The sequence below is a fragment of the Tenebrio molitor genome, chromosome X (assembly GCF_963966145.1).
Source record: "Tenebrio molitor chromosome X, icTenMoli1.1, whole genome shotgun sequence".
Lineage (NCBI taxonomy): Eukaryota > Metazoa > Arthropoda > Insecta > Coleoptera > Tenebrionidae > Tenebrio > Tenebrio molitor.
Genome location: NC_091055.1, coordinates 1880908 through 1905985, shown reverse-complemented (window position 1 = coordinate 1905985; position 25078 = coordinate 1880908). Strand labels below are relative to the sequence as shown.

General features: G+C 33.5%; 1 protein-coding gene across 3 annotated transcripts; it reads left to right on the top strand.

Moving 5' to 3' along the window:
* Positions 1-29: 29 nt before the first annotated feature.
* On the top strand, positions 30-23454 carry LOC138140201 (trehalase-like). 3 transcript variants are annotated; one of them, XM_069061020.1, is made up of 7 exons: positions 30-733; positions 17634-17946; positions 18410-19326; positions 19382-19932; positions 19985-20238; positions 21145-21286; positions 21343-23454. In XM_069061020.1, the coding sequence occupies exons 2-6, from the start codon at positions 17852-17854 to the stop codon at positions 21263-21265; spliced, it is 1938 nt and encodes a 645-aa protein (XP_068917121.1). In that variant the 5' UTR covers positions 30-733; positions 17634-17851; the 3' UTR covers positions 21266-21286; positions 21343-23454. The 3 variants fall into 3 exon arrangements, with proteins under 3 accessions (XP_068917121.1, XP_068917122.1, XP_068917123.1); XM_069061021.1 differs by lacking the exon at positions 30-733 and having other exon boundaries at positions 17447-17946; positions 21534-23454; XM_069061022.1 differs by lacking the exons at positions 30-733; positions 21145-21286; positions 21343-23454 and adding an exon at positions 20304-20641 and having other exon boundaries at positions 17450-17946; positions 19985-20243.
* The last annotated feature ends 1624 nt before the right edge of the window (positions 23455-25078 follow it).

The following is a 25078-nucleotide window of genomic DNA, read 5'->3' as shown; positions in this document are numbered from 1 at the left end:
GTAGCACTGACAGGTGACATGTGCTCAGGTCAGGAGAGTGCTTGCGCTCATGTGAGCGCTGCACATGACGTAACGTTTGAGGTTAAATTTCTACGATGCATCAGGCTAAAGAAAGATAACGGCCAGTGTGTTGTTTAATTAAAATTAACACAGTATACACCTTGTGCATAAAAATTGTGTGGAAGTGCTGCATCGTGTCCCGACATTCGCAACAGTGCCGTTCTGTCATTGTCAAAGTCAATCTGTTAATTACTACCCAACATCCACACCAAATCATCAGTCTACCGTCTACCCGTCAAGTTTGTAATCTTAAAATAAACTCCATTTCTAGAATAATCTAGATGAAAAATTGCTGAAGGCGAGTTCCAAAAATTGCATCATTTTTACGTTGTCACGTTGGCTAAGCTGTTTTAGTTCGTGCAGAAATTAAACGCCGCTAAATTCAACAGTAACTGAACTAGGTATAGCCTCTAGCAGCCACGATATAAAAGTAGATATATTAACCGTGCGATTGTGATAAGTGTACCCCCTAAGTTTTAATTTGTATGTTTGCCATTGTCAAATTAATCCAAATGACAGGTCTGAATTTACTACATTAAGCATCGCCCCTCATGTGTCTATTTATAAAAAATCTGTGCAAGCACTACAGATTTCAACATGTCCTTCATAAAAGTGGATACACGAAAGGTTCAGAATCGAGTTATGCTCAAAAACTGAAGAGATACAGCTACTGGTAAGTATTTTTTTAATATCCGCTTAGATGTGAATGCAAGACCTCTTACCTAACTGGCTCTTTCACCGTACGGACTTTCAATGACAACGATTCCATCGCCATAATATGTAATTTTTCACTGCGAATTATACAAGTTGCGAACATTTACATAATATTCACAGAAAAGGCTTCATTCAACATTAACTCACATTAGCTTTTGGTGAAAAAAAAAACATATTGAAGTCGGAAAGTGCACCATCTCACATGATGAAGAATACCTTAACAGTGTAAGATTACCGATTTTAATCTAACACGTGCGTTGACGTCACTTCCGTTCACGAGATAATTTTTAATCTAGATTCTAGATGGTTTGTCTCTCAGTTTGATCCTTATTGGATTTCGTAACGGAAACATATGAGACAGTAAAATAATAAAATTTCAACAATATTGAAAGAATGTCATTCATTTCAATCGGAATTTCGCATCAGCATTTTTGTTTATAATAAAAATATGAAAGGTGACATTACTAATTCAATTACGGGGCTAGCCTTGATTCCAGTTCTATCGAACGACCTAACTTGTGTACTTCACTAATATTTCACTATCGAAACGGGACCATGATAATATTTCGAAAATTCTAGTGTTATAGAATTAATAAACCGAATAATGTTGATTCGTTGCTTAGATCCACCATTTTGATCCAATGGATTTATGAAAATGACAACAGCTTCTGACTAGCATTTTTGATCATTCAAATAGTAATTTCGAAGCAAATTATCTTTTCAAGGTTCCATTTTTAATTCTTATCGAAACTGTCTTGTTGTGACATTTCGCCATGGAAAAGCCCGGAATTGTTTAATCGAAGAATAAACAGTCTTCAATCATTTTTACAAACACGACCTCATCATCTCTTATCATTTTCATCTCTCCAACTTACTGTAATAAAATTTTGGTAAAAATAAATGTTGAATTTTATACGCCGAAATCATAGTTTTCACTTTTCTCCATAATTTCCTCTGGTTTTAACAGTGGATTTTCCATGCTCTTTATTCATCCAGTTATTCCAGTTTGATGTTTTAACCCCATTGTGTTTTTACACGTTAGTACATACATGGCCAAGCATGCTTTCTGTGACTAAGGCAGACACTCTATATTTATAAAATTATTGCAAAACGTGCCTATTTGACATATAAAAAGTCGAATCAGCACGTGTAAACTATGGTATTGGTAGTAAACAAATATAAGTTGGAAGGTTTTGTGAATAGACCTAGGTACCATGGGTTCATGAAATAAAAAACAACAAAACAGTGCAATATAATAGAGCACTTGTGGTTAATACTTTTATTTTTAATTAATGGTCTGAAGTGATTGGAAGTGCAGTGACCAATTATTTGAAAAAAAAAATAATTACGCAAGGTAGGATGTTACAGTTTTAGCGAATATTGTCGTAGTAAAATATCACAATAAGTCTTTAAATAACGGAGCGAAAAACTTCGAAGACATCAGTGCAATGAAAGCATTAATTGCAAATCAATTAATGACCTAGCTGTTTTAATTGCTTTACTATTTTCCATAGCCACAACTTTGTTCAATTTGATGCAACAGAAGTGTACTTTCTCTCATTGATATTGTTCTCAACAAGCTAACAGACTTGCAGACTGATTCAGATTCGTTTTAAAGTAGGTACGTGATAAACGACAGGCATCCCTAAAACGTTTAAAACCTCATATAACGGTGATTCGGCAGCGCTAATTATACTTTTTAATAGCTTTTCACAAAAATTACGAAGAGTTTGTTAAATACGTTTCGTGACTGAGTGGTTCATTTTGTGTTAATTCAGATATTCTTGTATAGTTCTAATTGTTTTAATTTATGTTTTGTCGGCATTTTTATTTGTAATAGTGCACACTGACAGACTAGGTTTAAATAACAGTAAGTATGGTTTTTTATTTGTTTTTTTTATTTGTGAGTATATGGCTCGATAAAACATTTTTTATTGTTAAAGTTTAATACACAAACATTTGCATACGAAATCGGTTACTACGGATTTCTCACACTCTTTTTGTTCAAGGAAAGAAGTCGACTCAAGAAGTGAATATTAATCAATTAAGTGATCGTAACAAATTACAAGAAAAAACAAGTTTTTAGTACCAGAATAATGCCATAAAAATTATTAAAATAAGTACTGAAATATTGTTGCATACTGGGAAAAGTAACCGAACAACGATTGAGTTGAGAAATTCTATTCACAATTTTTTTTTTCCAATCAAGTTGAATCAATTTAATATTTCGTAAAAATAAATGTTTACCTACTATTTACTGTGACACTCAACATGCTCCTCGTAAAGCATGAAATCTAGTTTTCCTATTTGCATTAATTTAGTTTTATCATTTTAATAATATTGATACAGGAATCAAATATATTCGTATCCAGATTTGAATATTTTCCCAATTTTCGTAATTTTTGATATTTAATTTGTTTTGGGTCGTTTTGATTTGGCAATAGTACCACCATTGTATTTGGACTATTTAGTCTAAATACAGTGATACCACCCATGCGGCACAACTTCAAATTGTATAAATATGTTTCTATATTCGCCTTGGGTAGAAGGCAGTTCAGATGATTTTTTTTTGTAAGGGTAACCTAGGTAATTGTACTGTCGGTCATTGGTCTCTGAATGATTAGTTCCAAGAAAATTTATTAGCACTAAATGCGATTCTAAAACTCGTTTGTTTATATTTTTATAGAATTATTTGCAATTACCATAAACATTTTAGGAATACTTAAATTGGTCCGAACTGTGTATACAAAACTATTATGTAAATACATAATACGACAATATTATAATAAAAAATACAGACCCGGTAAAAGCGATCTTTATCCGTAGCTCAATTCTTCGTAATTATGGATTTCGAAACATGTCCGATAATTTGCGATTATAAAAAAGTGTAAGTTGTAATAAGTTGATAAGATTTTAAGATTAAAAACAATGAGTGAAAATAAGTAAAAAAAATGATGATACGTTAGATACTAAATTGATGAAGTTACAAATATGTAATTGCACGGAATTTTAAAAATATTGTCTAAAAATAGGTCACATTCTAGTTTTTAAAATCGGTATGTAGTCACTAAATCAAAATTTTCTAATGTAGACTAATACAATGGTGTAAATTGTGTTGCCTATATCGTCGTATTTCATACAATACGTGGTGTTTTCGTTAACACTATAATCAGCAGATGTCGCATAATAAATTACACATGTAGTAAATAAACGTACTTTAAACTTTTCTTGAAATCATTGACATTGACCATTGGAAAAAGGATGAATGAAATAATCCGATGCCCTTTATTTTGTCAAGGTTACTCCGTTCGAATTTTTGCATTACCATTACGTATTCCAATTTTTTTTGAACAAAATTAAAATGAGCCAAAATGCAAATTTTCATTCGTCACATGAAAGTGATATATTTTACGTCTTGAACACGCGCCAAATCCGCTTATTTATAAATAAAGTTCACTATGAAAAGCCGACGATTATTATAAACAAATAAAACTGCAATATGTGGGAAGGCTATAAAACGTAATTTTTTATTATTAGTATTTTGAGGTGCAAAGTAAGAAACATTTGTAGGACAACGAAATATTAAAAACATTTTTTTTTCTGTTTTCGTCTTTTGCATACGTCTAAGTCATGTCCAAAGGTTAGATGGATTTATAGACTTGTTTTGGATCTTCAGGAATTTCGATAAATAGTTGCGGATACACAAAACAGTACCGAGACTTTATTTACAACCATCTCGCACACCCCGATAGTGCGACAGTCCAGACCGTGACAATTCTGTCAGCGTCAGACCAAGAATCCAATTGGAATTTGTTAATTAAATACAATTAGCGTGGTGAGTCTTTGAATGATTTATAATAATTAATTGAGAGTATTGAGAGTCGCTGACTGAGATCAGGGCTGCTCGTGATTGCTAATTAATTGAGGGTCGCTGACTGAGATCAGGACCGCTCGTGATTAATAATTAATTGAGAGTCGCTGACAGTGAACCAGACTGCTCGTAAGTTATAATTAATTGAGATGATGTTGTTTTCACCATTGAGGGTGAAGTTTCTCACTCACCTAGCATTTCTGTTTTTAAATCCAAATTTAACAAATATCTTTTCGCTACTCCAATTACATTGTGAATGTAGGCATTTTCATATTAAATTATTTGGTATTTCTTGCTCCACAAATGGTACATACATTATGCAATCTTGATTTATAATCCATATTTTGGTTTTTATTTTTCTCTTTTTAGAATTTAGGTTAAGTTTGAGGGGAGGGGAGGGGGGGGGGTGGTTACTTGGAAGAGCAACGTAGTTGAAAGGCGCCACCCCAGTTATTATTATTAGTATTGTTAGGATTGTTATTATCTGATTTATTTTCTGCAAATAACTGTTATTTTGTATTTGTTGAATTTGAACTGCAATTATCAAATAAAAACAATATTATTATTATAAATATAAAAATAGGTATATATTTATAATAATAATATTGTTGAATTTGAACTGCAATTATCAAATAAAGACAATATTATTATTATTATTATGTTGTTGATTTGATCATAGTCATAACAGTTTGATGAAATTGCTAATTTTGATATTATATAATTAATTGAAGGTTGCTGAGTGATATCAGGGCGCCTCGTTTGATTACAATTGTTTATTGAGATGAGGACTGAGTCCTAGAGGGTTCTGTGTGAACCCTTCCCTATAATTCCCCTAATAATTAATAATGACCTAAAGTACTAGAGCTCAATGAATATGTAATGATAATTGACAATCACCATATTTGAGATGTGTGTGATTTATTATTATTAGTAAATATGTGTTGTAAATATATGTGCTCGCACAACACTTTCAGCGAACTGGTTACTACCACCCCATTTTATTATTTTACAAGAGGTAAGCCTGTGATAGATGTGCAGACCACGATCACCTCGATCCACGACACAAGCCGTCATGACACCATTGTAATAACGTAATGTTCACCCAATTATTTTATTTATTGACAATTACCAAATTACGACATCCTGACACTGCAGATGTGTTATATTGATTGACAATTTGATTAGTCGCAGCATTATTATTATTTTTGTGTGCTGTCTCTCTCTCGCACTCGCATCTTAGCCCCTACACATTTGTTTAGAATCACGCGGGTTCATTTGGTTTTACTGAAATAAAGACGGTGTCGTAAATAAGCAATTTAATTGACGTCACTGTAATGTAGAAAATATTCTGGGAAAATAATCTCGTGTCATGGAAACCCTAATAAAACGCACGCTAATGAACAACTCGTGTCGGAATTTAAATTCTTCTGGTCACAGTTTTATCTTGGTCTTAATGGGGTAAGATTTTGCGTTTACGTATGCGACAGTCCGTATTGGATTTCCCCGTGTTTTTTATTTAAAACTGAAAGTTAGTGTATATGTTTTAACCTGTTTTTGACATTTTTTAACCCTAATACGTTCAGCTTGACGTCATTGTGCAAACATTTTTCCTCAATTAAAACGTTGGATATATAATTAAGCAATACATAATTATAAATCTTGTTTCATGTCGTCAAATTATACGCAATGATGCAATGCAAGTGAGAAAATTTTTAAGTGCTCGTGATTTATTTAAAAAAAAATAGTTTTTACTTTTTCTTATATGTAGCTACATATGTATAAATATGTAAAAAGAGAATTAGTACTAGCTATTCAGAAAACTCCCTTGGCATTTGCTGTCATTTGCCATTTTGTATGTACATTTTTAAGTACTAACCACCAAATATTTTAATTGGCTGTATACAGGGTGTATCCGAATTCGACCGAAAAACTTTCAGGGCAGATTCTACGATCAAAAATAAGCATAAAACTCTTAATACATATGGGGTCAAAAACGCTTAGTTTGCGAAATAATCAACAAAAACGCACAAACAATTATGATCTGAATTGCTTGGATTTTATGGGGTTATCTGTGCATTGAACAGGACGACGAAATTTTGACAATTTTTGTAAATTGTACATAGCTCTTTTTATTTTTGTACATTTCATCAAAAAATTCCACCCGATTCCTTTTGTTCCTGGTAGAAATTTTTACTCAATTATCTTGCAAACTAAGCATTTTTGACCCCATATGTATTAAGAAAGAGTTTTATGCTTATTTTTGATCATAGAATCTGCCCTGAAAGTTTGTCGGTCGAATTCGGATACACCCTGTATAGGACCTAATCATTTATTGCCGACCCAAATTTCAAAAGATTATCGTTAATTATATCATTTTGAGAAACTCGAAATGTCAAAAATGTCGGGAGTTTTTTGAATGGATACATAATTTATTTGCTGTTTTTATAACAAAAAAATACATAAATTATCTACATTGGGCGATATAACTTTGGGCAAACTGAATGCATTCAATTATAAAATTGAAAGTGCTATTTGCAAAATGTTATTTTTTGGAAATTTCTAATTAAATACAGAACCTGGCAACATGTAGAGTGCATATTTTAATTTAATAGAAGAATATCAAGTACTTTATTAACAATTGTGTTAAGGTGTGTGCTTATGAACAAATAATTTTAACAGTAAAAGAAACTAAAAGAAATTGAATGCTTTACGTCACGACTGACTGTCTTGCAAAAAAAATGCGGTTAAAGTACAATTAGTGCCATCAACCTATTTCGCATATAAAACAAATCATTACCCACAAATTGATACATAAATACATCTTCTACCAGTCAAAAATGTGTTAGTTATTTACTTTAGTAACATTTTGGTAAATAAAAAACTTGGAGTAGTAGTTCGCTGACACTAATTAATAGTTCGTTAATGCTTTTTAAGCGGTACTTTGGTACTTTTATTTTCTCCTGGAATCATACCGAATCGATTATTTCTACAAACGTAATTACGCAATTGATATTTTTTAATATTTTTCTTTGAACACCTAGTTACATTATCGTCGGCTGGCAATTCGCTGGTGCAAATCGCTTAATAACTTTTTAAGACAAGCCTTGAGGAAGTATCTTTAATAACAAAAACGACCTTGTCTCCGTAATTTATAAACCATTATAAAACGAAAATTCTGTAAAATGCGGGAAATGCTCTCATTTTCCTATTATTGTTTATTGTGCAATTTTGCATGAATTAGATAACCACTCTAAAAAGCATCTCACTGTAATGATTGTGTAGGTTTGGAGGGTTATATTTTCAATCGAAACTCACTAATTAAACAATAAAAGATATTTATTTGAATAATACTGGAATTTTTGTTAATACATATTTTATCCAGGTGCGAACTTTGAAATTCCATGTATATTACATATTATTTGATTTTAATTTTAACAAGTCTACGAGACTCTGACATTGACACATTCCAAATGATATGTCTTATTTTTTTGAGTAATTGTTTGCCTCAATAGTTCTACAAACACAGTAAATTTAAAATAATTTAGACTAAGTAAAACAGTTTTGTTCCTATTTCGTGATAGTATTTATAATTTTATGCATCATTCTTGTCTGTATTTGAGAATGTAGTAAAAAACTGATAACAGTTTCTCAGGATTACTCTTTTTTCTAGTTACTATTGTATCTGTGGTGAAAACGCAGAAATATGTAATTTAGACGATGTTATTGTTGCGATGTTTGCGTAAGTCTTAGCAATTGTTGGAACAGTTGTGAAGTGAATTCTAGTCTTAACTTGGTCTTTTTTATTTAACTATTGTTTAAGTTCAAACTTCACGAATAAACATAATGTTTTATAACTTATCATCTCATTTAATACTTTCCTTACTATATAAACAAAATTATTGTAAGATTATATGATAACCAATTTGTAAAGATGTTTTACATTTGCGTATTAACTACAATTGCAATTTTAAAAAATAGCCAATTCTAGAATTAACTAGTACATCATGGTTTGTACTCGTTAGAATACAGTTTCTTACAACAATGAGAGCAAACGTCACAAAAATTACTTAAACCTCCAGCACACTACCGCCATATAGTCTAACACACAACAACAATAGATACTTAATCCTTGATCTACCAATTGCATAAAACCTAACAATTTCATATCAAGATTTTATACACCGATAATTCATTATACTTGGTACCTCAGTTGTCGATGTAGATACGATAAAAATAAAATTGTTGCTGCTTAGCTTACGTCAAATTTTGGGTACAAATTATCAAAATCACTTTCCAAGTTAATAACTACATTGATTATAAAGGTTTGTGTCATCCGAGGAATTGTATTGTTAATTTTTTTATGCCAACCAAGTAGTACTTTTGATTGTCAATTGTTTGCAAAAAAACATAATGAAATCTAGTGCAAAGTAACATCTAATTACGATTCACTTTAGTCTTGAAAAATATTTTTCCTATCATATCGTGGTCAATTTTCTCAACTCTTGAATGGTTCGTTAATATTGAACGAACAAGAATAGTGTGAAATTTATACAAGACTTGAATTATGTGCGAAATGTGTGACTTGACACAGAAGTAAATGGAGGAAGGTGCGATTAACAAGTGTTAACTTACAGAACTACAACCATGGTCTTCACCGGCTGATTCAGTCGACGATTCCATTGATTATTATTATTGTATGTTATGTCGGTACAGAAAATAACTTTGTTTATCTTGAGGTAGACTTGTCTAGTTTTGATTTTGAAGTTGTTCTCCAAGTGAAAACATAATTAGTTGGATTATTGGCAATAATCAGATCGGTGGCCTTCATATTGGTATCACCCCAACCGTAAACAGTATAGTTTCAATCAGTGCACACATACCTAATTATGTATCTTTTTTTACAAAATTACCAACACAAGTGTTGAAGTTGATTTGATAAATGTTCTAATTAATTACCAGCTGACAAATTTCACTAATTGAATGGAAATTGGGAGATTACTCAGTCGAACTAATACTTACATGACCTGTCCTAACACATCGTTTATGGCGATTTTATGGTAATGGAACGCCGCCACAGGTGTTGATGATAAAGACAGCAGTACTGCATTTAAAAAATGCTATTATCAGGTCTCGTGTTACAAAATTTCTTTTAAAGATTAACTTTGCTGATACATATAAGTAGGTAGATGTAAATTGCGAAATCTCTTGTATGTAATTAGTAATTAATAAAATCCATTGAAGGTTTGCGTGCTAGTTTTGCAGATAAAATATGTATAATTGCAATTATTTTATTCCCAGCAATGTGGGTCAGCAGTTTGTAAAATGTCTTTTAGAAGACATGAACTTTATGCGGCACTGTCAAACATCTTTTCGTTGAAATCCAAAAATTGATTACGAATTGACTCAATTGTGACAGGAAAGAGGAATGTTTTCTTTTTAAAAAATTGGCATTTACAACTACAAACAACTACATATAAAGTCAAGGTTTAGTAGTTGCATAATTTATTTGTGTAAATTGTCTGAGATCAGCTGGAACAAATTATTTAATATCTAGTTCGACTTTTATAATCACTGGAGTTAAACGTGTTTTTCTTATTTTACATACTTAACTTTACGTACAGCAAACACAAAATTCACCATCTTATGCAAAAAAACACAACATATTTTTCGTGTTCGTTTTCTGAGATACATAACGTGAAAAGTGGTACTATAACTAAATATATAAAATTTTCAGTTTATATAGCTAACTTGACATCTCTCAAAGATGACCCCGAAATTTACAATCAATTAATGTTTTTTAAGAGTTTGCCCAAATGAACACCAAAAACGTTATTCAATATTCTTGCGCTGTCAATTTTCACGTATTCGGCCTGTTTTCATCACTCGGCTCACGCCTCGTGCTTCAAACTTCGGCCTCATACCTGAAAAGTAATCTGACAGCACTACTCATATGAAAATAACTATTTTAGTTATGAATTACATAAACGCTACTACATACATAATGTGTAGTATGTATATTAAATATCAAGGGACTAAAGTGTGTGTTTTTATCCCGCACGTGAAGTTTATTGCCCGAAGGCCAATAATTACGTAAGGGATAAAATATCACTTCAGTCCTGAGGCATATACGCTATTTTTTGCACTTCCCAGTAATATAAATGTAAACAATAACCATTTTGATGAGTTTGTTATATGAACATGGTGCTATTTGGATTACGCGGTAGGTAACGTCATAGCAACGGTGTCAACAAAATTTTTCAATCTAGTGTCATTTTAAGTGTTGAAACGAATCATAACTTCACAGAGTTTTATCAATAAGAAAATTATTGAATCTACAAGTTTTGATATAAATAAGACCGCTGAGACGATTACGGAAGAATTAATACTCAAAAAATTACGAACAGCAATGTAAAAGTTTTGTTAAGTGGCGTCGAAGTTGGCGTTGAACTGTCGATTGGGAACGCACTATACAGGTCATGGATCACGGATCAGCTGTTTAAATCGTACGCTTTTACACGAGTGGTGCGATCTCAATCGACGCCAAATTTTAAAAAACACCCTTTATTTTTTTACTTTGTGTCCCTAGGGACTAAAACAGACACTTTATTCCCCGTCATAGTTAATACTTTAGTCCCGGAAGTGCAAAAACTATTATTACGAGTACTTTTGGTACTGTACTTCTATTAACTTGAAAACCACTAATGCTGGTGTTGTTCGTTGAAATTGTACATTTTTTCTGCATTGGTTTCGTCTTCTAGTTGTATAATTTGCTTAAAAGGGTAATTACTCATTTAGAAATTATGAATGCCATTAATTAAAATACCGAATTAATACATTTTACAACTAAAATAAAATCCTAATTAGATGATTCATAGTGTAGTGATGTGATCACCACGTTAAGGGCATATGAGGGTCATCGCTTCAAATCCTGTTCATTTTCAGCACTGGCTAACATTCAGAAATCACGAATAAAATATTAACAGTACTGACAAGAGCAATCTGGGCTTGAAGTCTTATTGTCTTCCATTGTTTGAATATCAATAAAATTAGCTCGACTGGTAATTAACTAATGATCTTGACAGCTATCAGAATGTAAAGCTCACTTCAAACAATACTATACAGTAATGTGTAAATAAATATGTATGTTTTTATGTGGTGATATGTTAATGTGTACGGGTATTTTGTATACCAAGAAATGGTCCTAATTTATAATGCCCCTTTCTAGATTCAGTGCTGAATAAGGTTATTTCAGGAAAGCTGAAGGGGCCACCTTTTTTAGTTATTCATGAACAATTTTAATTTTAATGTTACATTTTTCATATCATGCCGGCACTAAACGAAACAATGATTTTAACAAAGAGGAACGTAAACAACAACATTTGAAATTAAATTTTTATTAAATGTGAATCAATCGTAAATTTTATTGTCTCATTTTTATTGGTAATTAATACGAAACGAAAGAGTGAGCATAATAAACTTGCGCTATTGTTATTAAAATTTCGCAATTTGTTACCAGATACCTAGCGCAAGCCTTTGATAAAATGACAAATATAACCTTGAATCGAATTAAAAAAAAAAAAACTAGATTTCAGTCGATCATGCCGTTACGTAAGAGGAATGTGAAAAATTCGGTTTTTTTCGTCCGGTAATGATTGAAAACAGGGTTCTTGGACTTCACCTGAAACGCAGACGTCATGTAGCGCATCTGTGGTTATCTATAGAAATCGCTCCCAAAATATCAACTGCTGATTGCTGCTGTCACGTTGTTCCAGTCCTGTCTTACGCATTTTAATCACGGGGGCAAACCATTTCTGTCTCTTTGCTTTATTGTGACTAAATCTAATAACATACGCTATCGTCATACGTATTAAGCTGACTTACGCATGTCATTCGAAAACTTTTATTGCAACTCGTGACCAACTTACATATGCTGTTATTGAGTTTTTGCAAATCATTAAGGCATAATTGGGAGCGTGTTTAAATATTAATTGGGAAAATCGTCTAGGTCCGAAGTTAACTCGGCAACGGATCTACACAACAAATTGCAAATAAAATACCAGCTGTCATGACCAAAATATGTTTGTTTTTCTTGGAAGTTATCAAAATGTGATTAATAAAGGAAGTTATTTGTAATGCTGAACGTAAATGTTCAGTAAATGATGGGATATCCACTTTTCGATGTGATGACCTTTAGATTCACCAGACTTGACCCATCTAGATCCGTTCTGTAAGCTGCTCACGTTGAAGTCCTCAACTCCAAGTGAAATTAAAATCAGAAATTAACACTCCTTGCTGGATTAGGATATCGATAGTTAACCTAGAACAAAAATATATTTCCGCAATTTTTTCGTGACTTCCATTCCATTCCCTTGCCAATAATTTTCTTGAATGCAATACGACATCTTCGCTAGACAATAATTAATGTTTATCGCCGCTGTTCACCTTTTCCGGCATAGATCACCAGTGAAAGACTGACTTGAAGGGCAATATTGTTATTATTTTGTTTTATGGACGAGCTGCATTACTTATTTTTCTACGGGGAATCTTTAAGAAAGTCAAAACATCAAATTACTTGTTGACATCCAAATTTGTGAGAATGTTTACACTAATTGTTTAGTCTGGACTTGTGTAAAACATAATGTTGTTAACACGAATAATAGTATGGTATGTTATACACCAAGGTGAAGAAGTTCATGATTGTAGCCAAAGCGCCAAGATTAGAGCCCGAGGCGTGCCGAGGGTTCTAAGGCGCGAAGGCTATAAGGAACTTCTTCACCGTGGTTTATATACTATTTTTTCCACTACTAGATACGTTAAAACCCTTTCGGATAATAATTATTAATAAAATTATTTTGTCCGATGCGACGATCCGAGTTCTCATTTTTCAACAGTTGCTATGAAAATCGTCTACGTTAACCAATGAAAACAACGAAAATCTTTCGTTGCTAGGTGACGGCTGTTCATGATTCACCTAGGTTAATAATGAAAATTATTATTAACCTTGGGAGAGAAATTCTACTTCTGGGGTCGGTTCGAGGGTCAATAATGAAGCCTTCTGAGACTAGTAGTGGAAAAAAATTATTATATTATATTAACAACAACCATTTAGACAATCAATTTTTTATTTGGATATACAGGGTGTCGCAAAATCAACGTATTCCAAGTCGGGGGTCTTGTAGGGAAAAATCTCAGGAATCTCGAAAAAATAAAATAAAAAATATACGGGGGGTCTTTACAAAGATATATGGGTCTGAAGGTTCAAACTTTTCATCATGTTTTCTTCAAATAAACAATATAAATGGTTGACAGTCATTTTGAAATATGGTGAGGATGATTATGTAAAATATTAAAATATAAATGAAAAGATATTTCTTGAAAAAACAGCTTTATCTCGAAAAAAAAATTTTTTTATTTTTCCAATTTTTGTTCAAAAGGGAAGTACAACATAGCTAGAATATTAATCAGGTACTTTTGAACAAATATTGGCAACTTTGATATTTTTTTTCAGTGACAGCAATATTTTTTTACATTTTTACGGGGTCAACAGGATGTCCCCTACTAAGCCCCGAACTGGGAATACGATAATTTTAAGACACCCTGTATTTTTGGATTTACATTTTTGCTCCTCGTGATATCTTCGCTCTCGTGTTCTCTGATAAACAAATACGATTATTCGCTTTGCCAAAATTAGGCCATTGTTATAGTTAGAATTGTCATTGTTAGTCTAACGTTGTTTTGATGGTTTTGTTTACTTTGTGAACAATTTGCATTTCGATTAAGAAAAATATATTTATCACACCTTTCTGTGTACCTTAAATCGTTGTAAAACGAAAATGATGAGGATGACTAATAACAAGTATGAGAATAAGGGGTTATCACTTAAAAACGTGGGAACCCTAAAAAATATTTGAACAAATGCCATATTTATGGTTCGGAAAATTTGTAGCTATTTTTGGCTTTTAAAATCTGGAAAGGAGTATCAAGGTTCATTTTTGATTAGTCATATGTAATTTTCACATTTGCAAATAACAAATAATATAAAAATTGTCACCTAATTACTTATCTCTAAATATTATTATTATTGTAGCATAATAGCTAATAATAATTTGTTTATAAACATAATTAATAGCTTGTAATAAAAGTACACATGCATTTATGTACTTCGATAACTTTCTCAGTTAATCCACTGTGTAGGTATTTAGTGTTCTTACAATAAACACATTCTTTATAATTTAGTGATATATGTATAATTATTTGTTGGAATATTCTGATGTCAGTAATTTATTAAAAATATATTTTTTTTAATGAAGCCCAAATCGATGTAATCTCGTTAAACTTAAGTTAAGTACATAGATGTGAAATCTTAAGTTATCTTGAAATTGGCGAACCAAGCCAGAACAAACATATATGTAATTTATTGTAATACATATTCTGATGTTAAAAAGATTTATTAAAAATGCTGCACTTCTTATTATTATCTGTAAAGGGAAGCTTTCTTATTTTGATTAACAAAATGAACGCATTATTGGTGGTCAGCGATCGATGGTGTCGATAGAATGACTTTTATCTACTAATTAGAGTATCTAGAAAAAAATGTGTTATCTAACAGAGTAAAACAAGTAAGTATGTCTATATAAAGACGTAACTTATATATCGATTTCATCAGAAAATTCAACAAAGGTTTAATAATGGCTTCAGTTGTTTTGATTTACCATGCTAATGAAATGACAGAATGGAAATTTGCTAAATGTGGAAATTATGCCGTATTAGATATTCAGAGTGTAAATTAATTTGGTCGGATCAATTCACTGATTTACACCAGAAAATCGATAATGATTACATAATTAATAGTACTAGTACAAATTCTAAATCCACACGTAATGGTTTTTTTTATTATCTATAATCTATGTATGTTCACTCTTATTATCTAAATCCAAAGGAAATTGCACAAACTTTTCTGCTTCCAAATTTTTAATTTACACTGCAAAGTTTTTGTGAGCAATTAGCCAAGTGTCATGATCATGAACGTCCAATAACCAGTGTAAATGTCACTTAGAACCAGTTTATGAAACAGAAAACCGCATCAAACCGGTTTACCCGTATCTTTATTCTTTCTCACGTTACTTGGACACACTATCAGACATTTTTTTGAAAAATGTATAGTGTTTGCTGTGACATAAAAACGTCGTTTCTGCGGAGCTCTTTTGACTTTCAAACCTTCAATATGCGTCATTATCAACTATATCTAGAGCTCGAAGTTTGCACTCATACTTGAGTGCCTCAAGATTTGATATGACCTGAATTAATTTTTCTTTTACGTATTCTCTTAAACAAATACGATTATTTTGTAAGACTGAACACGAGCAGAAGAGGTTTCGGAACGTCCGCGACAAATAATTTATTTATTCAAATACTTGAACAAGTATTGTCTCCAATCACGTGCGTTATCCATGAATTTTCACTTCACAATAACATTTTCAACTTAAATAAAATAGAATTAAACATATAAGCATTGTTTTTTCACACAGTTTTTCTGTTTGTTCTGATTACTTCGTACAAACATTATTGTTGACCTTCCATTCGTATTACACTTTGATGATTATCCTTGAAAATCTAAATTAAAACAATTTCTATTGTTTGACGAACATTACCCAGGACGATCGTCCGTTTGTACAACGTCAGATTATTTATTCATTTTTTAAAATTTCTCCCAAGATTGCTTATTTTGACATCATTTCTTTTTATCGTACTCAAGGTTTTCTGGGAATCAGTACGCCCGTTTTTCTACGATTATTTCTAATAATTGCAAGGAAATGTCACACATTAAATACCAAATGAAAAAACATTCGCAACCAATTCATCTTTCACGCACTGACGCCGGACTTGAATCAGGGCCTTTGTAATTTGCTTTTCGACTAATTACTATTATTTGCAAGGTGTTGTTGTCACATTCTGTAGAAAATAAGCCTGTAATGGTGTCCTTGATATTCACCTGTGTTCATTTTTAACATATTACATACTTGGACAAATTCAAAATTGCCAGATTTGAACTCAATCATTTGGAAATTTGACCGACACGATAAAGACCGATGAATTAGCATTTTTTGCAGGCAACAGTTCAATGACAATCTTATTCAAAATTTCACCAGTGTTGTCTTTTTTTATTAGCGAAATTTGAAGATACATAGTAATGTTGGATGTGTAGTTATGCACGTTGTTACACATTTTTCGAAATTATTGCAGGTGACAGGCATTGGTATTTCGCTGGAATTTTGTGACGTATAAATGTTGCGTAATGACAAACGATCAAAACTGACTGGATTATGTACCATAGACATTGCGCAAAATTGCACCAATCAGATCCAAGAAATGTTGATACACCTTCTTTTTTAATCGGTATCTAAGCGCAAGCGGTGGGTGTGTCACTGACGTTGGTATTATTGCGAAATTAGGATAGAGTGATGACGAAGAAAAAACAAAAAATAGCAATAAGATGGCGTGAGGAGTGACCGCTGCGTTACGATTTTGGCAGAGGAAGAGTATCACCGTGTGGCTGTTTAATAAAATGCATTGCATGATCTGTAGAGCGTATTGCATCATCATTCAAAGTACCGCGCTTAAGTATAAATCGATTCGACTTGCGTCGAATTGTCGGGTGCCAATTGGAGATCTCTTGATGGTCTACGTGTCAGAAAAGACATCGCCTCGTAAATGCTCACGTTGGACACGCGAACCGGATGTCTGTGGCTAATTTTACGTATGGGTTTTTCTTTTCTTGTGCTTGACTTATGATAAGTGGGTGTGTTATTATTTCGACCAATCAGAGTTGGAGGCACGGCTCTGCGTCACAATCACAAGCACCTGCTCAGCGGTTGCAATCAGTCAGTCAGTTCACCATGCGCTCTCCAATCTGACTTAAGTCGTCGAGTGGTCGATAATTTTTTTTTCGCAAGTATTTTTTTTCGAGAACAATATTTTGTATTCGCAGGAATGTTCCGGAAGAATCTGTTTTTGCATCAGCTGCTAGAATTCATCGGCTGAAAATTAAACAAGCACCTTCAAGAGTTTGCACCAGAAAGTAAGAGTGACTTTGTGCAAAAATCAAACCTACACGGTTAGATTTTGTGTAAATACTAACAATCAGCTGTGAAGTGCTAAATCAACCTAATCAATTTTAAGACTGTTAGTACAATTAAAACAACGGACATGAACAAATTTGTGTGTTTTGTGGTTGTGCTCAGCCTGGCCCTAAGTTGCATCTGTGATGATACTGATACTACTCTACCCCCACCATGTTTCAGGTAAGCTATTCAATCTCACCTTGCAACTGCCCTTCAGTACTGAACTCTCCTTGACAGCAGACCTTGCCCATTAACCACGATTCCGAGATTTCCGGATTCGAATCGATACTATCGATCTTGCATCGTATATATTTTTTTAAAGCACAATGCGAGTTGATAGGCCTCAATCGCCTATCGCCAACTTTGCCGCTTATTTAATTCTGGCTCGCTGACGGGCTTATTTACAGTATCGACTAACAAACACTTTAAAGTGTATTTATTCTGACATTGAAAGGATATTCAGTTTTTTTGAATTAATTAATCATAATATTTTTAAAATCACATAAATTATGAATAAATTCATTTGAAAAGTAGTTTGCTTTTGCAGTTTTCTGCTCGTGTCGTTCAGTTTTGAACTCCCACCTCCTTGAAATTTTATCAGTGACGAGTTGAAATCTTCAGTTCTAATTTTTACATGTTACAGCAACATATACTGCTACGGTCCCCTTCTCCACACGATACAAATGGCAAAGATATATGAAGATTCAAAAACTTTCGTCGACATGAAAATGCGATTAGGCCCAAACGAAACGTTGAATAAATTCGCCGAATTCATGGCCAAGCACAATAATGATCCGCCGCAACGTGCCGTCAGGCTTTTCGTCAATGAAACGTTTGAACCTGCAGGTCAAGAATTCGAAAAGTGGGACCCCGAAGATTGGGTGAAACATCCGAAATTTGTTGACGATATTAAAGATCAAGAGTTCAAAGATTGGGCGTTGGGTTTAAATTTAATTTGGAAGGATTTGGGCAAGAAATTGAAGAAAGAAGTGAAAGATGATCTAGAACTGTACAGTATAATTTGGGTTCCGAATCCTGTGATCGTGCCAGGTGGCAGATTTCGCGAGTTTTATTACTGGGATTCGTACTGGATTGTACGCGGACTTTTACTGTCAGAAATGCACCACACGGTCAAAGGTATGCTCGAGAATTTCCTGTACATCGTCGAGGAGTACGGTCATATTCCGAATGGTGGACGTGTCTATTACATACAAAGATCCCAACCTCCGCTCATGATTCCTATGATAAAGCTCTACGTCGACGAAACCGGTGATAGGCAATTCATCAGCGACAATATTCTCACAATGGAAAAGGAATTCGAATATTGGATAACGAAACATAACAAAACTATCACCCTGGATGGTGTTAACTACACGTTAGCTACGTACGGCGATAAGTCAAAAGGACCTAGACCCGAGTCGTATTCTGAAGACGTGTCTGACGGAGAACGACTCAAAGATGACGAGAAGAAAGAAAGTTTCTATTCTGAATTGAAAGCTGCTGCCGAATCCGGCTGGGATTTCTCTAGTCGATGGTTCATCACGAACGCCACAAATAAAGGTGAGTGAAGTTTGAAGCGAAATTGTTCAGGTGACGATCAATGTTATTGTTTCAGGCAATTTAACAAACACCAAAGCCCGTTCAATCGTACCGGTGGAATTAAACGCGATGATCTACTGGAACGCGGCTCTATTGTCAGAGTTCCACGGCAGTCTCAACAATACCGCGAAAGCGCAGTATTACGATAAAATAGCCAAAGAGTGGATGGACGCGGTGACCGCCGTGTTATGGCACAAAGAAGTCGGCGCTTGGCTGGATTATGACATGTCAAACTCAATCAAGCGGGACTATTTCCATCCAACCAACATTGCACCACTCTGGACGGGGTGTTACGACCCCGCGGAAAAAGGCGAAATCGTGAAGCGAGTCATGAAATATCTCCAAAACAAAAACATCTTGCTCCCCGGGGGTATCCCGACGACACTGGAACACACCGGAGAACAATGGGATTACCCCAACGCGTGGCCACCCCTGCAGCACATGATGATCGTGGGTTTGCACAACACCGGCGACGACTCGGCACAAAGACTCGCATTTGAAATCACCGAAAAGTGGGTGCGTTCCAACTACAAAGCGTACAAAGTGAGGGAAAGCATGTTCGAAAAGGTTTGTCCCGCAATCCATTGTCCGCGAGTCTTTTTATCAAACGAGTTTACAGTATGACGCTACCGTTTCGGGAGGCGTCGGAGGCGGCGGCGAGTACGAGATGCAGCTGGGTTTCGGTTGGACCAATGGAATCATCATGGATCTGCTCGACAGGTATCACGATGAACTCACCGCCGAAGACCCACTACCAGCTCCACCAAAAGCCCAAGCTGAGGGCCCAAAAGTCTCCGCCAGCAGTAGCAATTTCGGGCAAATCTCAGCGGTGTTGATTGCACTGATGATATCCTTGACAGCAGGATTCATAGGGTGAGGTAGGTCGATCTCAACTTTCACTCGATCTCGATTCTAACTAACACTTTTTTTTGTTTTAGGACTTATCTATTTAATTTGGATCACTACGAATTACACTTGTTACAGTCATTTGATAGCTACATCGTGATATTAATGTTCTTGTCATTTATTGTACTCGTGCAGAAAATCCCCTGATTCGAATAGAATTAGTAAAACCGTAACTCAGGGTAAAATTGAAAACTAGATTAATTTATTATAGAATGGCTAATTAAAAAAAAAGGTATTATGCTGAGTTCCTCATTAACGAACGTGAGAAATGTGATTTGTTATACTTGTTTTGGGGGCTTGCTCTGAGACAAGTACTGATCAATTATGTAGTATGTGATATTTAATAAAAAAACAATTTTAATAATAAAAACCAATCCTTATCCTTTTCCGCCTATAACAAAATGACCACTTTTTGTGCATTGTTTGAAAATGATGTTACATAACCGCAAAAGTAGTCTTGCATGAAGCATATAACTACTAACAGTTACGTTAATTGCAGTCCTTGAAGATTCGTGCGAATGTAGACGCAAATCCTTTTACTTCTTTTTCAACGAGATGTCGTCAACGTCCGTTACTCTGTAGATTTTTTGACAAAAATGAGATTTCAAGTGATCCCAGAGGAAATTGCGAATTTGTGTGTAATTAGTAATTAGAGTTGTGCGACTCCCACTACCGCTCATCCCACATCGTTACACTAACCCCATGTCTGCAGTCCTTAACTCTCTTAATAGCATAATAAATCGTAATAAATACTTGCCGTGTCGATTATTAACTGAGCTCAGAAAATATGAGAACGGTGCTTAAATTGAGCACCACAAAATTACCTAACATTGAATTTTGTTAGATGTATAACTTGGTTGTTTATATGTTCAGAGTGTGCATCTATAAGAGGCGTAGTAACCAGCAGGGTACCGAAAGGAAGCAGCAGAGGCCTTCCAGGTCGCGCTACACCGAACTGAGAAATATACCTAAGCGGACGAAGAGCGCCAGATAGGTTTTCCTTCAGATACGTCACGTGAGTACCAACAGTTAACTTTCGAACATGTTCGTGCAATTTCGACAATTTATTAGGTCTAGTTATTACCTGAGTTACTCTACGAATTCGGCGCACAATGGACATCTGGAATGTGTGTAATCTCCAAAACTATGCTTCCTTCTTCCATCGATTCTTTTCACACGAACGAGCCGCGATTCTTTTATCGACGGAATTTTAACAAACTAGAGGTCTAATTAGTGACGAAGTTGATTGTTTTTGTTTTTAGGACAGCTAGTGACGTAGTGCATCGGTTTTGTTTGCTCCCACACCATTACTTTGTTTCGGCAAAACTAGCATTAAGCAAACGACAACAAGTGCCTACGTTAGAGACAAAAAAATGTATTATATTAGTAGTACAAGTACATATTTTTGATTTTAGTTAATTTTGTCGTTCGGTGTATTGTGCTGCGTAGATTATATGGTTCAAATCTCTGTAGACTCTGTAGTAGTCTTTTTTTGTTCATTTATACATTTTGTATCTTCCTGTAATTATTTAAATATTGTGATATCTAAGTCATATCTTTTAAGATCATTTGTAAATAGTCAGATACTTGTGGTCCTTTCTCGTTGTGTCGAATTTTTTTTTGGGGTAATTTGAGCATGATGCAATTCTTCGTATGGCACTCGAATGCATAAGACAATACGTGGTTGTGATTCTTATTTTTTAATTTAAACAATGTATCGCTTCTGGACAGTGGCGTAACAAACATCCATGCTGTCCCCACACTGCGAGGGGCATCTACCAGACCCAAGATAAAAATTAACCGTTTATTTATGTCAAAATCGAATATCAACTGTGAATCTCAACGATATTATTTATTTAATACTCTGTATAAAAATCAAAAAGAAAAGTGACAGTTAACTACAGAATCTCGTAAATTGTTAAGTTTACATTAATCCAAAATCAGTTAAAATCGGTTATACGAGTTTTATAAGACGCTTGAGTTGGTTGGGGCACGACGAACGCAGTGAGGAGTGCACCAACAGAACGAGTGTCACAGTACATCTTATAAAACGAGTGTAATATACTATTTTTTCTACTTTGGTCGCATTAATTTGATAAAAACTCAAAAATCTAATTATGAAATAATCTAGGGGTTTTTGTGTGGGATGAGTTATGATGGTATTTCTGTGAAATTTATCTCGAATGTTTTAATTGTTAACAGGAGCTCGATAGAGATGCCGGACGCCGAGCAGCACGCTATTGCAGCAATACCAACGTAATACGTATTAAAAAAAAAAACAAAAACAGTTTCACAAAAAATTCCTTTGTGACACTACTGTTAGTTTCACAAAATGCTCTTTATGATGCCAAAGTAGAAAAAAATAATGATAAGAGCGCCTGAACCCATCCGTGTTTCTTGCTGGGGCTTTAAAATTTTTTGTTCCGCCACTGATTTTGGGATTTTTTAAAATTAATTAATTTATTGTACTGATACCAGTTGAGTATTGTGTAGGCGTAAGTAAAACCAACGTAACTATTTACCTTAAAAATCTATGTGATATAAAGCATCATGCTCGATTTTATCAAATTTGAGTAATCTCGATTTATGTGAAGGTTTAGGGTTCTCTCGTTTTAAGCGTCTAGGTAATTGCATTGTCGCTCAGTGATTGGTAGAAACCGTGTCTAGTTTTATTTAAATAAAATCTATTTGTTTAACTGTTTTCGGTTAAATGCTAGAATAATTAGAGAAATTTATTTATTGGTCGAGGAAATCATGACTACTAAAGTATTTGACGTAATTACCGATGTAAAAGAATATTTTTTTAGAATAACTGGATATCTTCCAAAACTCAAAGAACAAGTGACAAAAAGTGGATCTGGTAGGCAAAGCGTGCTACACCCGACCATATCCAGATTTTTGTGTCACACTATGTCTTAAGATGCCAAATGTAGGATCAAATCATGATAGTTTTGAGAAATGAATACCAATTTGTGTCTTATAACCAAATTAGGATTATCAAATGAACTCCAAAATTATTATGAATAAGAGATACTAGTTAGATGCATCCGCATAATGTGATGATATGTGTACATACGTGCATGTTACATATTTAAGCATGTGCTGTGATTAAGTCGAGCAAAACACGTCAAATATATTTGATAAATAATAATTTGTGTGAAAATAAAACACATTTCAAATGTTCTCTGCTGTTTTATTATCCCTAACCCTAAAAAACAAATACCTACATCAACGTGAAAAATACAATAATGTCTTTTCCTTCATTCTTGAACTTTATTATATACTAGTTTCAATTTGGTTGTAGGTCGTAAAATTTTATGGTACTTTAAGTTAAAGATCTTGCGGGGCTTATAAATCTTAGTTTACCACTAGCAGGTAATATTTTAAGCAGGGTTGTATTGTATTTTACATTTGGTATATTTGCATTGTACGGCAAACGGCACGCGCCGCTTTCCAACCTTTTCAAACCCAACCATTGTGCCCGTTAATCGCTCATAATATCCAATAAAATTTTACGACCTACAACCAAATTGAAATTACAATACACTGACCGGCACAAAAACGACTCACTTTGAATTTTATTAATTTAATTAAGTAATTCATTGTCTTAGAATTTTTTTTTATCATTTTGTATTGATAAGTGTTATTTAAGTTATTCTTTCCCAAAGAATATCCGACAAACAAAACATTAAACATTAAAAAAAAATAAAAGCAATTTTTTAGAAAAAATTTTATGTTATGAAAAATTGCCAAACTTTGAACAGCATTTTGAATTAGTATCTCGTATTGTCAAATTAAATTTTTTAACACGTAAATCAACCGACAAAAACAACATGGAAGTAGCGCAAATTTTCTAATAATTTATTTAAACAAAACAATTCGGTTGCCATGGTGACCATAGCACTCCCGATCATTGAAAATATCCCAATTTAACTATAATAAAGAAAAATAAGCACAAATATAATTTCAAGATCATTCATTAAAGAAATAATAATGAGTCGTTTTTTGTGCCGGTCAGTGTATTACGTTGGGCTTTTTTTTAATGTGTAGGTCAATTGTGAGCGGTGATATGTCATAAATGTGACTTTGTTGACATTTTTTACTGAGTAAATGTGAGCTAAAACTGTCACAATCTACAATAGCAGCACTGTTAAACTTTTAGATATTTTTTGTCTTTGACAGCAAGTGCGTTCATGACATTTAATGAAACAGGTTTTAATGAGATATAAGTAAATCATTTATTTACCGTAAATATCGAATATTATTACAAAAACACTATCATTATTATAAAAAAAATAATAACAAATAATTCAAGGTACCGTTTTTTTTTATTTATAAGACAGTCATATAAAAATGAAAAAAAGATGTTTTTTTAATGTACGTTTAAAATTGATTACAGCGGAAACATGTTATTGTGTTTTTTGTTTTGTCATATTTTTAGTTTTTAAAAAAGTTGCCAAGAATTCTGACGTATATTTGACAATTTGTGAGTAATGTAATGAAAATTTGCCAAGAAAATTTGAGAAATTCGTCGAAGCCAGACGTTACAGTTTCATATTTAAATGAAATTTCAGGACAAGACCGTAAACGAACTTTAGCACTTTTGTATCGGTAGTTTTCAAAACATTTTTGATTTTATTTAGTTTTATCAACCGGCCAAGAGTTGTGCACTTGGTTGTGGAAGAATTTTTAATTCGTATTATCGTATTCACGATTAAATTAACATTCCGTGGTGAAGGACGGATAACAACTTTTAAAATAAACTTTTATAATCTTACTCCAAGTGAACTTTTAATAAATTGTTGCA

Bases quoted from the DNA above. Each gene is read 5' to 3' on its own strand.
- LOC138140201 (XM_069061020.1), top strand. From the start codon at position 17,852: ATGAACAAATTTGTGTGTTTTGTGGTTGTGCTCAGCCTGGCCCTAAGT. The intron at 17,947-18,409 runs GTAAGCTATTCA...TACATGTTACAG, and splicing joins CTACCCCCACCATGTTTCAG to CAACATATACTGCTACGGTC. The intron at 19,327-19,381 runs GTGAGTGAAGTT...TTATTGTTTCAG, and splicing joins CACGAACGCCACAAATAAAG to GCAATTTAACAAACACCAAA.